Source organism: Mus musculus, chromosome 16 (assembly GCF_000001635.26).
Source record: "Mus musculus strain C57BL/6J chromosome 16, GRCm38.p6 C57BL/6J".
In the NCBI taxonomy this organism is placed as follows: domain Eukaryota; kingdom Metazoa; phylum Chordata; class Mammalia; order Rodentia; family Muridae; genus Mus; species Mus musculus.
In genome coordinates this window covers 87,467,213-87,483,077 of record NC_000082.6, presented here as the reverse complement: position 1 = coordinate 87,483,077, position 15,865 = coordinate 87,467,213, and the positions used below count along the sequence as shown (strand labels likewise).

The 15,865-nt window shown below is 40.8% G+C and overlaps 1 protein-coding gene across 5 annotated transcripts in view; it reads right to left on the bottom strand.

Annotated features, from left to right (window-relative positions):
- Usp16 (ubiquitin specific peptidase 16) overlaps positions 1-15,865 on the bottom strand; it is a 28,531-nt gene that overhangs the window by 438 nt on the left and 12,228 nt on the right. For 2 of the 5 annotated variants that reach the window (NM_024258.2, XM_006523100.2), the window contains exons 6-17: positions 13,216-13,403; positions 12,629-12,724; positions 11,236-11,366; positions 10,910-10,997; positions 9,893-9,971; positions 8,405-8,496; positions 7,605-7,661; positions 6,191-6,364; positions 3,289-3,952; positions 2,109-2,203; positions 1,278-1,364; positions 62-218 (exon numbers count right to left, since the gene is read on the bottom strand). In NM_024258.2, coding sequence (NP_077220.2) covers positions 62-218; positions 1,278-1,364; positions 2,109-2,203; positions 3,289-3,952; positions 6,191-6,364; positions 7,605-7,661; positions 8,405-8,496; positions 9,893-9,971; positions 10,910-10,997; positions 11,236-11,366; positions 12,629-12,724; positions 13,216-13,403 — 1,908 coding nt within the window. The remainder of the gene's footprint in view (positions 1-61; positions 219-1,277; positions 1,365-2,108; positions 2,204-3,288; positions 3,953-6,190; positions 6,365-7,604; positions 7,662-8,404; positions 8,497-9,892; positions 9,972-10,909; positions 10,998-11,235; positions 11,367-12,628; positions 12,725-13,215; positions 13,404-15,865) is intronic. The other 3 variants (XM_006523101.2, XM_006523102.4, XM_030249306.1) reach the window with 3 other exon arrangements.

Genomic DNA, 15,865 nt, shown 5'->3' with positions numbered 1-15,865 from the left:
GGCTTCTATTATTTGCTTTGGCATAATAGGCAAAATGTGCGGAGTATCCAAGATAGCTTACCTTGTGGAATGTCACCGTGAAGAACAAGATTGGAGAGGTGACAGCTTGCAGTTCTCTCCTTCGCATAGGCAGTGTAATGCCCTGACCTCATAGTACCACTGTGTTCAACAACTCCATATAAGGAATACAGCACTCGTGTACTTTCTTCAGCAACATTCTTAAAAACATATAAAATACGTATAATCCAGTGTTACTGTCCCATTTACACACATGTCCTTGGAAAGACATGTTCACATCTTGTCACACCACCTGTCTGTCCTAGCCCACAGAGATAACTTCACCTTTATCAAAGTTGAATTTGATTTTATGGTGCAAAAACTAGGTCATGAACCACGTAATAATATCATGGTTAAATGACATAGGTATTAACTCAATTTGCCAGTTAAAGGCCTCAAGAAAATTCTAGAGTACCTTTATATCTTGGCCATCCTGGTTCTGCCACCAATATAAACCTTGTAAGGCTAACATTTAGGTTGTACTTTAAAACCCCGAGTTAAGGCTGCTTAAGACCATAGGTATGACAGCTCTTGTAAAAACGCATTCCCTCAAGCAGGGCCGTTTTCCTTTGTGCTCTAATTATCACTGTTCTTGAACAGTCCTTTCCTGTACTCTTGGGCAGCCTGTGCCTCCATAGTCTCTGCACTGTTTGCCTTGACAGAGAGGTATGTGCACCGGTGATTTGCCTGGGTTTCCAGTGCCATTCCTTTTCAGCCATAAAGACTGGATTTTAAAATCTTAACCCATTCTGTAGTGCTCTTTTCCTCCCTTCAACTATTCTGTGCTCTTCAATCTCAACTATCGCTGGGCGTGGTGGCGCGAGCCTTTAATCCCAGCGTTTGGGAAGCAGAGGCAGGTGGATTTCTGAGTTCGAGGCCAGCCTGGTCTACAAAGTGAGTTCCAGGACAGCCAGAGCTATACAGAGAAACCCTGTCTCGGAAAAAAACAAACAAACAAACCAATAGTTGCCTTGGTCATGTTGTCTGTTCACAGCAGCAAAACCCTAACTAAAACCAAAGATATAATAACCAAAGTCCCCCTCTATAAAATATTTCTAACCAATCACTTTTATCATTGAGCTGCATCCCAGCCCTCCTTCTAAAATAATATCAATTTCATATTTAATGTGAAATACCAGAAGAGTATTTGATAGGTCATGATTTCTCTTAAACAATTTCCTTTAAAAAAAAAAAACAAAAAACAAAACACTTTTACCTACCTTACATTTAAGGGTACAAAAAGGAGCCAAATCTAAGATTTCTGGAAACTTTATGTGTTTGTTAACTTTGCGCAGGTTAAAACCAGCCTAAAAAAAAAAGAAGGATGGCAGACTGAGTTCTTTTCCTGGAAAAGCTATACGGATTGTCCTCTAATGCCCAAAGAACATGTAGCCCCAGTCACCTTTCTATAGAGACTTTTTCCTTGTCTTGTTTCTGGCTAGTGTAGATTTTTCTTTAAGTACCTCACATTACCAAAAAGTGCTCTGGTGAGATTTCCCTGGTTCTGCCTTAGTCACCCCAAATACCAGATTAGGTCAGAGATTTTTAAGTTCCTAAAATTCAACAATAGCAGAATATTTTTCTTGAGTCACATAGTCTAACCATGCTTACACAAGTGCCAGTAAGACCCAACCAATTGGTCAAGCCAATACTTGACCAATTAGAGGGAAAATGTCTATAAAATCCTGGAGAATTTCTAAGTTGTAGTAATATATCAAATCTTCCAGAAAAGATGATCCAGTCACAAAACTATGAAAATCTAATATATTCTTTTTATCAAGTCATTAAAAAATTAAGATATACTACATACACATTTTAGCAGTAAACTGGTGTTTTTCTAATCTAAAGTTAAACTTTGAATAAGATACTACAAATCATAAGCTCTAGAAACCAGGACTGTCTAAATTTCTTCACTTTGACAAACTTAGATATATTTTCTCTTCTAAATTTCCCATTCTTTTGAAATTAGAATTAAGACAAGGCAGAAAAAAATTCAGAAGAGACTAAAGTAGGGGTTGCATACGTAAGCTAATTTGGAGTTCTGAGGGTACCTGCTGGAATCGCTTTAAATGCAGAGTGAGGACAGGAGGCGCGAGGGAGACCAGCATCTGCTTCTTGGCATTGGTGTAAACATGTCTCCTGTCACCTGCAAACAGTCAGTCTGTTATAGAAGGACGACCTAAAGCTCTAAAGCCAGGAGGAACAAACCTCAGCAGACTGTGGTCATATTTGTGTCTTTAATAACCAAGAGGCAAAATTCAAGGACATTTTCTCAGTATAAATTGAAAAATGTCCATAACACATGAAGAATGTAAGCAGCAGCACATTTAATTAGGGTTGGCAGTTAAGTGTTCCATATCAAATTATTTATAAAAACCTATAAAATGTTTTTGAGGCTGTGACAGGCACATGCTCCCACATGCCTGTAATCCGGTATTTAAGAGGTAGAGGCATAGGATGGCAACTTTGAGGACAGCATTTTTTTAAAAGGCTTTAAAGTACAACTCACTACCAAATGTACAAAGTCCTAGATTGAATTCCAGACACCAAAACATTTTACGATATCTTTGAGAACTTTCACATCAGCAGGATGCCTGGAGGTACTTGGCATATCTCCCTTCATAAGAAATGACCACAATGAGAGGAAACACGGTTTGCTCAGAGACTATCAGAAACAGTATTAGGCCTATGGATTTTGGCTTGCTTGCCATTGTCTGCTCTAAAATTAAATCCCTAAAAGCAACATTACTTATTCTTTATATTATTTTACATGTAAAGAAATGACTTTAGGGAGCTGGCAAGATGGCTCAGTGGTAAGAGCACTGACTGCTCTTCCAAAGATTGTGAGTTCAAATCCCAGAACATGGTAGCTCACAACTACCCGAATTAGATCTAATGCCCTCTTCTGGCATGTCTGAAGACAGTTACAGTGTACTTATGTATAATAATAAATAAATCTTGAGAGAGAGAGAAAGAAGGAAGGAAGGAAGGAAGAAGAAAAAGAGAAAGAAAGAACTTTAGAATACTTCAACTGCAATGAAAATCTTCAACAGTCTGTGACACTGTACTCCCTTTCAATCCATGCCATGCAGTTTTTTTTTCTTTTTACTAACACAATTACAAGCATGAGAGTACTTGTGACTCTCCAAACCCAGATGTGATAATTCACAATTATTCTACCTGCAAAATACACACTTTAATATCAACTTTTACAACAAGAAAAATAAATACCTTTTATATTTGCCTTTGGTCCATTACACTGCCGTCTTGAACACACTTCACAAAGCAGTTTATTGGCATCTTGAAGTTTCTCATTCCGGGTGAACTGATATAAGCAATGTTGAATGGAACACTCATCAGTACTAAACGCTTCTCGGTTCGCGAGGGTACAGAAAGCAGTTTCTGGGTCCTCGTTCATGACCTCATATACCTTGGGTGCAGAATGACTGTCATTCGGAATCTCTATATTTATTTCATCAGGATCAACAGCAGCATTCAAATTAAGGTTTTTTAAACCATTGATAATGTCTAGTTCTCCACTGGTCCTTTCTTCCAGGAAGGCACCATTGAAATCCCTAGGACATTCAGGAGCAGGCGTCACAATCCCCAGATCACTCTCGGTGTTAGCACTTTTCACTCCTAGGTCCTCTGGGCTTTCCTGCACATCAGGTGTCCTTTCTATCATGCTCTCTTGGCCATCCAAATCCTTCTGGTTAACAGACAGCTCTATCTGTGTGGCCTCCTCTTGAGAACCATGGGTGGAGTCGGTATCCACTTCCACTTCTCCCGCAAGTGCTGTGTCAGCTTCACGTTCATTGTCTTCCGTGTAGTCAGTGGCGCAGAGCTCATTGAAGTGAAGAAATCTTTCTTGAATTTTTTGTTGCCTTCGTTGGTTCTTAGTAAAGAGTACATATAAAGAGAGAAGAGAGACAGAATATGAGTGTACATACTATATCAGATTTTGTTGGTTTTCAAACATCATTTCATAAGGAGTGTTCACTCTCAAATTCTGATTTTAAAAATTCCTTTACTATCAGAGTTCAAATAAATTAAGACAAAAAAATTCTTTAAATGAGATCAAGAATAATCACTATTCATTACATTGGACTACTGTGGAAATAGTAGTATGAGTTGGTGTCTATTCCTGAGAAGTGAGCTACTCAGAGCTCTATGACTTAGACCTGAGCAGCCAGTATGAGACAAAGTGGTGGTCTGTAAGAGAATGGCCCCACAGGTCTATGCGAGTGGGTGTGGCCTTGCAGGAGTTACTTTACTGGGGGCAGACACTGAGGGCTTCTAAGCCTATGCCATTCCCGGTGCGCTTCCTCTGCTGCATTATGGCTCTGGGCTTGGAGGTGGTGCTGCACCTTTTAATCCCAGTCCTCACGAGGCAGAAGCAGGCAGATCTCTGTGAGTTCCAGGACAGCTATGGCTACATAGAGAAACCTTGTCTTGAAAAGCAAAAAGAGGTGAGCTCTGAGTTGTTCTGTTTGCCATCTGGACTCACACCGTCTAGAAGTATGAAACTTTCACGTCCTTTGTTCATAGTTTATTGTCACAGTAATTAGAAACCAAGGCAGAAAGATTTACCTACCAGTTGTAATTACTGATTATTAACAGGGGTCTCACTAAAACAATCACAAAAGGACACACTCCAAGACTGCCTTGGCTACAGGATAGATGAAAATTCTGAAAACGAAAATTTTTAACAAAGAAGCAAAGAAGCCACATGCCCAAGGCCAGTTAAAAATAAATCCCTACTAAATTCACATCTCTGCCTGTACAGACAGGGGCAAATAAGAACAAATTATATGTAGGGTCTAGGGAAACAGCTCAATTAAGAGTGTGGCTGCTTGGGGCTGGAGAGGTGGCTCAGTGGTTAAGAACACTGACTGCTCTTTCGAAGATCCTGAGTTCAATTCCCAGCAAGCACATGGTGGCTCACAACCATCTGTAATGGGGTCTGTTGCCCTCTTCTGGAGAGTCTGAAGACAGTGACAGTATACGGGAAGGGGAAGGGGAAGGAGAAGGGGAGGAAGGGGGAGAAGGGGGGGAGGGGAAGGAAGGAAGGAAAGGGAAGGAAGAAGACCGAGGTTCAATTCCTAGCACCCTCTGAGCAGCTATCAACCATCAGAACCCCAACTGCAGAGCATCTGATCCTCTCTTCTGGCTGGTGGTGGTGGCACCAGTCATAAACGTGCTGAATGAACAGACATGCTGCAAAAGCCAACCCTATTCCATCTTAGGACCAGCCTCCATCTTAGAGGAAAAAAAGCCCGAGAACTTGACCTACAGCTAAGGAAGGATCCCATGGCTTGTCCTGGCCAAAGTTACTCCCTAGCTACTTCCTTAGTCTGATGGTTTCAGATGTCCTTTCAGACCGTTGGTGACTGTCTTGAGAGTACCCACCTGTTGGCTTACAGTACACTTTCAGATACTTGCCAGGATAGACTCCCCCTCACTTACTTCCAGTTCCTATAAAACCTTGTCCTGCTGAGGGCTCAGGGCTGCTCCACCTTCCCTTCCTGTCCTGCTGTTTCAGGGTTGGGCTGGAGGAGAGCCCAAGCCTGAGCTTGTAATAAAGAGACCCCAGTGCTATTATGGGCTCCTTGGTGCTCTTTTGGGATTCATGAATGCTTCCTGGCACAACAATGTAAACAAAATACCCATTTACATAAAAATAAATAAAATTTCAAACAAAACAAAAAGTATAGTGTTAAACCTCACCACTCTGCATGCTAATAAAAGTTTTTAATTATAAAAAACAAGTAACTAGGGGCTGGCGAGATGGCTCAGTGGTTAAGGGCACCGACTGCTCTTCCGAAGCTCCTGAGTTCGAATTCCAGCAACAACATGGTGGCTCACAACCACCCTTAATGAGATCTGACTCCCTCTTCTGGTGCGTCTGAAGACAGCTACAGCGTACCTATTTATAATAATAAATAAATCTTTGGGTCAGAATGAACAGGGACTGGGTGAGCGGGGCCGACCAGAGCCAAGTAGAGGTTCTAAAATTCAATTCCAAATAACCACATGAAGGCTTACAACCATCTACACAGTTACAGAGTACTCACATACATACAATAAATAAATGTAACTATAGACAAAGCATAATGCCCCCGTAGGTTCCTACCTTGGCCTGCTTTTTGGCCTGCTTCTTTGCCTTTTTCTGTAGGTGCTTGCTTGTCCCTGACGGAAGATCGCTCCTTGATTTCATGTAGCTGTCATCTTTCTCTTCCTCACTGTCTTTATCTTCTTCCTCCATTGTCATTTTCACATTTTTATCATTTATACTTTTCTTACCACTCTTAAAATATGGAGAAAAGCAAAATATTACCACTACTACTTGGACAAAGAAAATCCATGTTGCCTAATGTTTTTTACTCCATTATTTTTAATTCCCACAATATATAAAAAGTTATATAAAGGTCAGGCATGGTGACACACCCCTTTAACGTCAATTCTCAGGAGGCAGAGCCAGACAGATCTCTGAGTTAGAGGCCAGCCTGAATACAGAGCGAGTCCAGGACAACTAGGACTGTTACATACAGACACTCTATCTCCAATAACAACAATCATCACAGGGTGAGGAAATATGAAACAAAACAGCAAGAAGGCCATGGGGGGGGGGGGGGGGAGGAACTGGCTCAGCAGTTAGAAGGAGCACCATGTCAAGTGACTCACAACCATCCAAGCTCTAGCTCCTCCATGGGTTCAAAGCCACCTTACAAACATACCTCTACACAAATATACCTATATACACAAAAGTCAGTGTTACATGTAAGTAGATTAGAAAGGAATGCAGTGAGTGTTACTGGCTGCATGCCATAGCATGTTGTATAGATGTCCTTTTGTAAATGCACTCGTGTAAGTGGTTTCTAGGTCACACCACAGAATTCCTCTGTAGTTTTGTCTTTTTCTGCATGTGAATGATGGTTTTAGGGAAAGTAAAGTGAGTCTGGAATAAGTCACTTGAATAATGACTTATTCCATACTCAGTCACTTGTTCAGAAGTTGGGTACTCACTGGTGTCACCCTTGTTGGCCTGCAACTTCCTATATAGACCAACCCAAGTTTAAATTCAGAGGTTTGCTAAGTTGTACCTCCCCAGAGTTGAGAGTACAGTCACAGAAAACCACACCCAGCAGCTTGTATCTTACAGCAACTTAAAAGGAACCCAATTAATATGGCATAAACTGAGATAATCATTTCTGTTTAATCTTTATGCACTAAAGACTACAAGGGTCAGCTTGTCGTCAGCTTTAAATACAGAAAACAGTTATTTTAATAGGAAAAAAATACTCCCCTATATGTAATCCTATCAAGATAATACCTACAAAGAATCCTAGACACAGCTTTTAAGTAAAGAACAGAGCCCTTTTTCTTTTCAAATCCTAAACATGATTCCATCTCTAGTAAACACTGGAAAACTTCTCAATGGGCTGGCTGGAAATACACAGATCCTTAAAAGATGTTCCTCATAAAATCCTACAAAGACAAAATTAACACAAAAGGAAATAAATCTTGTTTGCTAAAGTAATACTCACCTGATCATCTAAAACTGGAAGAGACAAATCAAGGAACGATTCATGCACTAAGGAGACCTTAACCAACCAAAGGCAATATAAAAGGAAAAGGAAAAAAAAATGTTAAATCTTACTATTAGATTAGTCCCATCCAGCAGAGAAAGACATTCACATTAAGCATTACCTATCAGGGCTCCTCTCTCACCACCCAAGGATGAAGGGTGGAAGGTGGCATTTAGTAAGCAAAGGATTAAGAGACTTTGAAGGGGGCGGTTAAGAACATTCACTGCTCTTCCAGAGCTCCTGAGTTCAATTCCCAGCACCCACATGGTGGCTCACAGCCATCTGTAATGGGATCTGCCCACTTCTGGTGTGTCTAAAGAAAGTTACAGTGTACTCACATACATAAAATAAATTAATCTTTGAAAAAAAAAGAATATTTGAAATAAAAAAATTATAGAACTTTGAAGACCATGAGTTGGGGAAGAATTTAAAGTTATTGCAATTTATTAAAGATTTTAAGGGTAATAAATATATTTACAGTGAGTAACCATATACATCAAAAAAGACTATCATGTGTGGGTTGGGAATGGAGGTACATACTTAGAATGCCAGCCCTCAGAGGTTGAGGCTGGATAACTTTGGTGAGTTCCCAGCCAGCCTGGGCTGCAGAGCAAGACTTCATCTCAAGACCAACCAACAATACCACTCTAGTAGTCAATAATTAAATAGCCCTGGCAAAGGCACACTCCTTGCTCCTCTTTAATTAGATACGTCTGTCCGTCCTCAGTGTCCAAGCCCACCCCACAACACCCACTTACAGTCCTGCATTCATCACACATGATCGTACTAGTCAGCTCGCCACCAAAGATGCGGTCCACAAAACTCGGGATTGCCTTTTTCTTTTCATAATCTATAACAACAAAAGAATTACAATTATTTCTTAAAGTTAATTGGGAAAAGTTTAAATAACTTATCTAAATTTTCATTCTTAATTTCCTGTCCCTAAAAGTTTTTTTTCTATTCATAATTACCAGTGTTACATTTGTAAGTTGTGGGAGTTAACAGTATATAGTCTACCACTGAGAACAAAATTAACACAATTACCTTTTTATAAATGATATGTGTCTGTGCGCACATGTGTGTGTGTGTGTGTGTGTGTGTCTGTCTGTCTGTCTGTCTTCTGTTTATTAATAGGAAACAAACTTCCACTCAGTGGACTGTTCTTATGATCAGAAACAACAAGGTCAGACTCTGCTAGTCAGTCCTATCACTCCTTGTTCCAGCGCTAACATCTGATGACAGCCAGTACTGATAGGAGATTGCAGTCTAACAGAAGAATAGCCATAACTTGGTCTATGAGCTCTGACAATAAACTTTTTTTATACTTAAAACATAACAATACAAAACCCTTGGGAACTATCAGGCAAATTGTTCCATTTGACTTTCTACAGTCCTATTAATACTTTTGACATGCTTAAAGTCAGAGAGTATTTTAATATCCAGTCACATAATTTTCAAATTACATGAAGTGTATAAGCATTACTCAAGCGGTCTTCGCCCACATGCAGAAGCCAGAGGCACCGTCCTGTTACCAGGCAGGCTCTATGGCAAGCTGAGGAGGCACAGATACCTCTTAGGAGGTAACTGGAACCTGAGCTTTAATACTGGAACCCTTGGTCACCGGGACCGCTAGCTAACATTTTACAAAACTTAAATGAAAATCAAACGTACTTCTTGTGTTTCACCAGTCCTGTGTCAAATGCCCAGCAGTTACACATAAGCAGTTATGACTTTATAGGAAAGCATGCAGGAGAATGCCAACATCATATTAAATTCTGTGGACAAAGCCAAGTGTAGTGGCTCATGCCTGTAATTCCAGCACTCAAGAGGCCAAGGCAGAAAGATCTGTGAGTTCTGGAGCAGCCTGAGCTAGAGCGTCCTAAATCCTTAAATGACACACAAGAGCTAAGACAGCTTTATGATTAATAACCAGCTACGGATAAGTCAAACTAGTGTCATTCACTTACTGCCTGTTAATTAGAATTAGTTTCAGAAAAATAAAATTGTGATGCTATCTTAATTCTATCTTTATAGATCTTAATATATTAATGCATAAAAAGAATATATCACAAGCTAAGCTTTTCCAAAATATTTACCGCTGGAGGACTGATTTTTGAAACTCAACAATAACATGGGTAAATTTTAATTAAATTATTTCTGGGTTTGAAATATATGTGCCAGTAATTTTGTCCTAAGGTACAGAAGAATTCAACTATAGCGTTTTAATTCAAAAAATCAGACATTACCTTTAACTTTATTTTTTACTTCTTCATCCAATTTTTCAGTAGAATTACCAAATGCTTTAAGAATTCCTTTACTCACTCTCTAAAATAATAAAATGAATATATATACACTATTAAATTTTAAAGTTATTTTCCTTAGAAAATATGTAATAAATTAAAGAAAGGAGTAAGATGCAGCTCCACAAATTTACTGAGATAATCACATTTTCAAGATTAATTCAAGGAGCTGAAGAAAACCTATGCCTATTAAGCCTACAAAGCAAATCTCTGAATACAGGGATGGTCTTAGCATTTCAAGACCTTAAGCCTATTCAACACCGCTTCTTAGGGCACACCACCACTTCAGGAAAACATTGAGATACTCAGTGCTAGTGAGGCTATGCTGCAGCTAGAAGAGCCAGCCCCAACACTTACTGCTGTGTCATTCCTGAGTTAAGGATGGGACATTTCTACACCAGCCTACGGAGTAATAGAACAGTCTACTCATAGGATGGCTGCAAGAACTATAAAAGGTAGTTCATATGAGACACAGAACTGCCTGGTTTAAATGGAAAACTGAATGAGTTATTATTACTGTTACTAGTATAATTAATTAAACTCATACCTCCAAAATGCACTATATATCCTGGTAATTAACAAAAGTGTTTAGTTTAAAAATGCATCTCCTGACTCTAACTAAAGTGAAAATACTTCCCAGACTCAGCACTTGTAGTAAGCCATACTCAGGAAGAGTATGCTGCAACAAGGACTGTCTGGGGAGAAATGTTTTCCAGTGTTCTGCATCTCTCCTCGCGGAGTCTAGTGTATCAGAGTCCTTAAAGATGGGATTGCTGCAGTCAACAGAAAATCTCCATTTACGAGAATCATTCTAATCCTGCTCACTTGTCCCAAATGAAGAAGCACATTGGCTGGAAACCCTGGTATAAAGTAAGTGTTTAAAAGCACAGCGGCCTCTGGGACTGGCCAGAAACGGCAAGTGCGCCCATGAGATTACAAACGAGATTCTCAGAGTATGCTAACTTGGTGTTCTTCCGCTCTCATCCCATCCAGTAGGTAGCGAAGCAGCTCCTGGCTGTCTTGTTGCTGGTACCCTTTAAAACGTGTTGCTCTAAAGAAAACACACAGAAAAGCAGGATGAGTCTACTAAAGTCTTAAAGTAACAGTGTCAGAGTTTTCTCAAACCTGTGTCTGCTGTACGAAGAGCCTAGGTAGATTTCATTACCACACAAACTGCTGCTTTTCAATCAGCATGAACCATGCTGGTGCAGTTGGTGCTGGTGCTATTGTCATAAACCTTTCTCAGCATCTCACTGACGCACTGAAAGCACAAACAAGTGGATACTCACTTTTTACAGACCTGAGAAAAGAGCTCTTTAGGTGTCACAACTCGCTTTTTGTTCTCTTGCATCTCACTGAGAAACTGGCTCATGGCTAAAGTAAGAGGACCTGGAGGCTCGAGGTTTACTTCTAAAGGTTCCTGCAAATGGGAATAAAGGGAATGCTAGTCAAACACTGGAATCATTTATTTAACCAATACGTGACAAGCCGATGATCGTGACAGAGCTGACCAATGTAAACATCCAATATGTACATCAAGAGATATGGAAACTATATGCTCAAAACTTCAGCTCTGGGCAGCTAACAGCTCAGTGGTTGAAGCACTCACTGACACCTGAGTTCGATCCCCAGAACTCTGTAAACGTGGACGGTAAGAATCCACCCACAAGTTTTCTTCTGACCTCCGTATGTACACCGTGTCACAGGCACACGCACATGCCTCACACACAAATTTAAATACAAAGTTTAAAAGGGAAATTGAAGTTTATTTTAGTTTGAAATGGCCAGGACCTTATTACCTAAGAATTGAGAAAGCAAAAGCAAAACCTATCTAATAACAACAGATAAGGTAAAATGCATTTGGCTACAGCACTTGAGTCACATGGAAAGATGTTTAAAAACAACAGTGCAGGCCTCCGGCTTCACAGTTATCATCATTCCCAATGTAGAACACAGAACATGAGAGAGAAAACAGAAAACAGAAAACAGAGCAAACGACAGTAAACATTAAGTTCTTGTTCTTGTAGCAGCTATTAGCCCTAAAGTGTTTCTAAATTATTTAACTTAAACTGAAATAAAACCAAACAAGAAGGTAGAGACAAGTTTTAATTCCTCAAAATAATTTATTTGGAATATGTATATTTATAAAGAAGATACTTACAAAACAATTTTTTACATGCATTCGTTTTGTATATTGAAATATGTACACGTGCTGTGCTGTGACAAGTGTGGAACTCAGGAAAAAAAAATCTGGGAAGTCAGTTCTCAGCTTCCACCGTGAGATTCACATGGACTGAACTTACATCAGCAGGCTTGGCAGCAAGGGACTTTAACTACAGAGAAATCTTTCTGGGTCAGTTATTTTAAAAATCTGGCTCAGCATGCTGAGGTACTCTCAGAACTGGAAAACTAAGACAGAAGGCCTGCCAAGGCATGAGGTCAAACTCAGGTACAAAGGAACCGTTAGGTCAGCCAGGGCTATAGCAAGAAACCATCTTGTATCTTATACAGAATAAGGAGATGGGTATACTGGTGCATGCCTTTAATCCCAGTACTCATAAGGCAGAGCAGTGGGTCTCTAAATTCAAGGCCAGCCTGGTTCACACAGCGAATTGCAGGACAGAGGTATATCGTGAGACCGTCTCTCAAGAATAAAAGCGTAAAGTCACATCAAATACATACTGTTAGTGCCAGATCAGGTGGCTCTATTTTTACAATCGTTCCAGACATCTTCACTTCTTTTAGTAGTTCTCTAAGCACTGGCGTTTGTGACAAGTTCTACAAAGCAGGATGGAAGCAAAGGGGTAAGTGTATCGTCAAGCCATTCAAACATTAAGTGCTTAGTCTACCAAAACAGAAAACTACAACCAACACTGCGTCTCTGCGATCTCTACCTAGGAGAGGAAAGCCTGCAGCTCTTCTCCACACACACCACAGCTCATGTTATCAGGTCTCAGCACACAGCACTTCAGAGCTGCGTCCTCCGGCTAGGACTAGGGTGGAAATAATCCCAGCAATAACTCTCATCACTTGCTACCACTCCAACTACACACTTCTTTCTGAACCAGGCTACCCTGTGTTTCCCTGATGCAAAGTCATGCCTCATGAAAGCAGGGCCACGACTGTTTGAAACTCTGTTACCACCAGTGCTTGCCAGTGTTTTATTGCATGTTGTAACCACTTGTTACACTGAATACACAGAATTCACACAGGGAAGATAAAAATCAACACTAAGTGTCAGAGCTTAGGGGAAAAGATAACTTTGTTACCTGCATAACTGCATTGAAGAAACAAGTATTCCCCAAATTACTGAGTCCTTTCACAGTTATCTGGGAAGCAGAGTCCATGGGAATAGTTTCTTTAGCCAGGTTTTCCGATTTCTCTCTCTCTTGTTCATTTTTACTCTCTTTCTCCAATTTTTTATTTTCGAGCTCAATGTGTCCATTATTTTTCTCTGCTTTAAAAAGGAGAAGAAGAGGATTTGGCAAAGTACAGAATATAACCATGCCAAATGTTAAGTGACATCTATAAATCCACAATAAAACTTTTCATTTTAACTAGTATCGATTATTGGCATCAATTTGACTGACAATAAGTAGTGGTAAGCTCACAGAAGTGATAAACATTCAGAGCTGATAATATATGCAAGTTTGACAAGTGTAAAAGTAGCATAGGCTCTGATATAAAATCTTCCATTTATTACATAAATATTCCTGTACATGAATGAATCTTACCATGTAGAATTAGAGCACAGAAAATGAGAGCATAATGTATTTAAATGAACTCTACTGACCAAAAATCAATTCTGACATCAATAAAAACCTGCCTTGAAAAAGGTACCTCTCAACACAGGTAACTAGAGAAGCTTAAAGCAAACACTCCACACAAGGCCAGCTCACTTCATTCTCAGGAAGCAGCTAATAGCCTAACCATTAGAAAATGTCACAAATGCCAAATGCCAGGGGGGTGGGGGGGGTGGCACACACTTTAATCCCAGCACTCAGAAGGCAAAGACAGTGGGTTTCTGTGAGTTTGAGGCCAGAGCTAGTTCTAGGACAGCCAGGGCTATACATAGAAACCTAGTCTTGAAAACCATAGCTAGATAGGTAGGTAGGTAGGTAGGCTGGCAGGCAGGTAGGCAGGCAGGTAGGTAGGTAGGTAGATAGGTAGGTAGATAGACAGACAGATGCCTGCCTAGCATAAATTATGCATAGAATTTGATTCCTAGCACCTCATAAAACTGAAGAGTGATAGTGTGTCTATAAGCCCATTACTTGAGAGGTAAAGACAGGAGGATCAAAAGCTCAGTGCCTTCTTTGACTATATGTAAGATCAGTACTGGCTACAGAAAACCCTATCTCCGGGCTGCCATGGTGGCACATGCCTTTAATCCCAGCATTTGGGAGGTGTACTGGCTAGTTTTGTGTCAACTTGAAACAGGCTGGAGTTATCACAGAGAAAGGAGCTTCAGTTGGGAAAATGCCTCCACAAGATCCATCTGTAAGGCATTTTCTCAGTTAGTGATCAAGGGAGAAGGTCCCCTTGTGGGTGGTGCTGTCTCTGGGCTGGTAGTCTTGGTTCTATAAGAGAGCAGGCTGAGCAAGCCATCAGCTCCTGCTTCCTGCCCTGCTTGAGTTCCAGTCCTGACATCCTTTGGTGATTAACAGCAATGTGGAAAATGTAAGCTGAATAAACCCTTTCCTCCCCAACTTGCTTCTTGGTCATGATGTCTGTGCAGGAATAGAAGCCCTGACTAAGACAGGAGGCATAGGCAGACAGAGTTATATGACTTCCAGGCTTGTGTGTAGCCAGAGTTAGAAAAGACCAAGTCTCCAAAACAAAATTCCTTTGTTTAAAAATCAACGTGTGTGTATGCTCATTTTATTTAACAGAGAGACTGAATTTTCTCAATTATGAATATATCACACTATAGTATAGTTAAGTCTGTATAGACATTCCGCAAAACCTGCTGCCCACACAGGCCAGGCCAGGAATGAGGTAAGCAATCCTCACTCACCTTCCAGTTCTCCACTGCCATCCCCTAATCTTATCTCCAGCTTTGTAGACCATCTATCTGCTACAGCCTCTTTCCTGTCTACCTCCATTCCCAGGGGCCTGGGCAGATCTACAGCTTTCCTCCCCGACCCCATCCCTTTGTCTTAGCCTGTCAATAGCAGGAGGCACTCCCTGGAAATCCACTGGACAAGACAGTCAGGGAACCAGGTAGGTGCTCTTCACTCTCCAAGCTGTCTTTCAGTTTCAAATCCCAATTCCATCTTGTCCCCAGCTTTTAGTAAACCATCTGCTGTAATCTCTCCCGTCTCTCCCCCCATTCCCAGGGGACCATGCAGACCTTCATAGCACACCCAGCTTCCCTCCCTCTTGTGGACCCTCTCAGTATCCTTCCTTGTTAGCCCCTCCCTATTTCTTTGTGTCAACTCCCAGTATCTAGAAACACTTTCTACTTAGGATCCAACGTGGCCAGACCTGACAGGGTCTCAACGCACTCCCTATGAGGCAACCTTTAGGCACCCAAATCTCCTGAGATTCCAGAGCACAGGGAGTGGATAGGTCTGCACCAGATGGGGTCCCAGTTCTCATAGTAGAAGTAGACACATGACCCAATCCTTAACCCAGTAGCTATCTCCAATTGGTAACCACTTGAAAATGAGAAACTCAGCCTCACTGGGAAAACAAAAAGGCAGGCCCCATGCCCAGCAGTAAATGACCAACACAAAATAATCCTCCTGAAGGTTGTCTTCTAATGCTTTATGAGAGCCTTTCCTCCCGCACTGGCAGGTCCTTTGAGTACTCACTATGATTTCTAGTTTCTGTGTGTGCGGGCAAGTGTGTCTCTGTGTGTGCGGGCATCTCTGTCTCTCAATGTGGTTCTTGTGCTTGTCCTTTGGCTAGATTTTT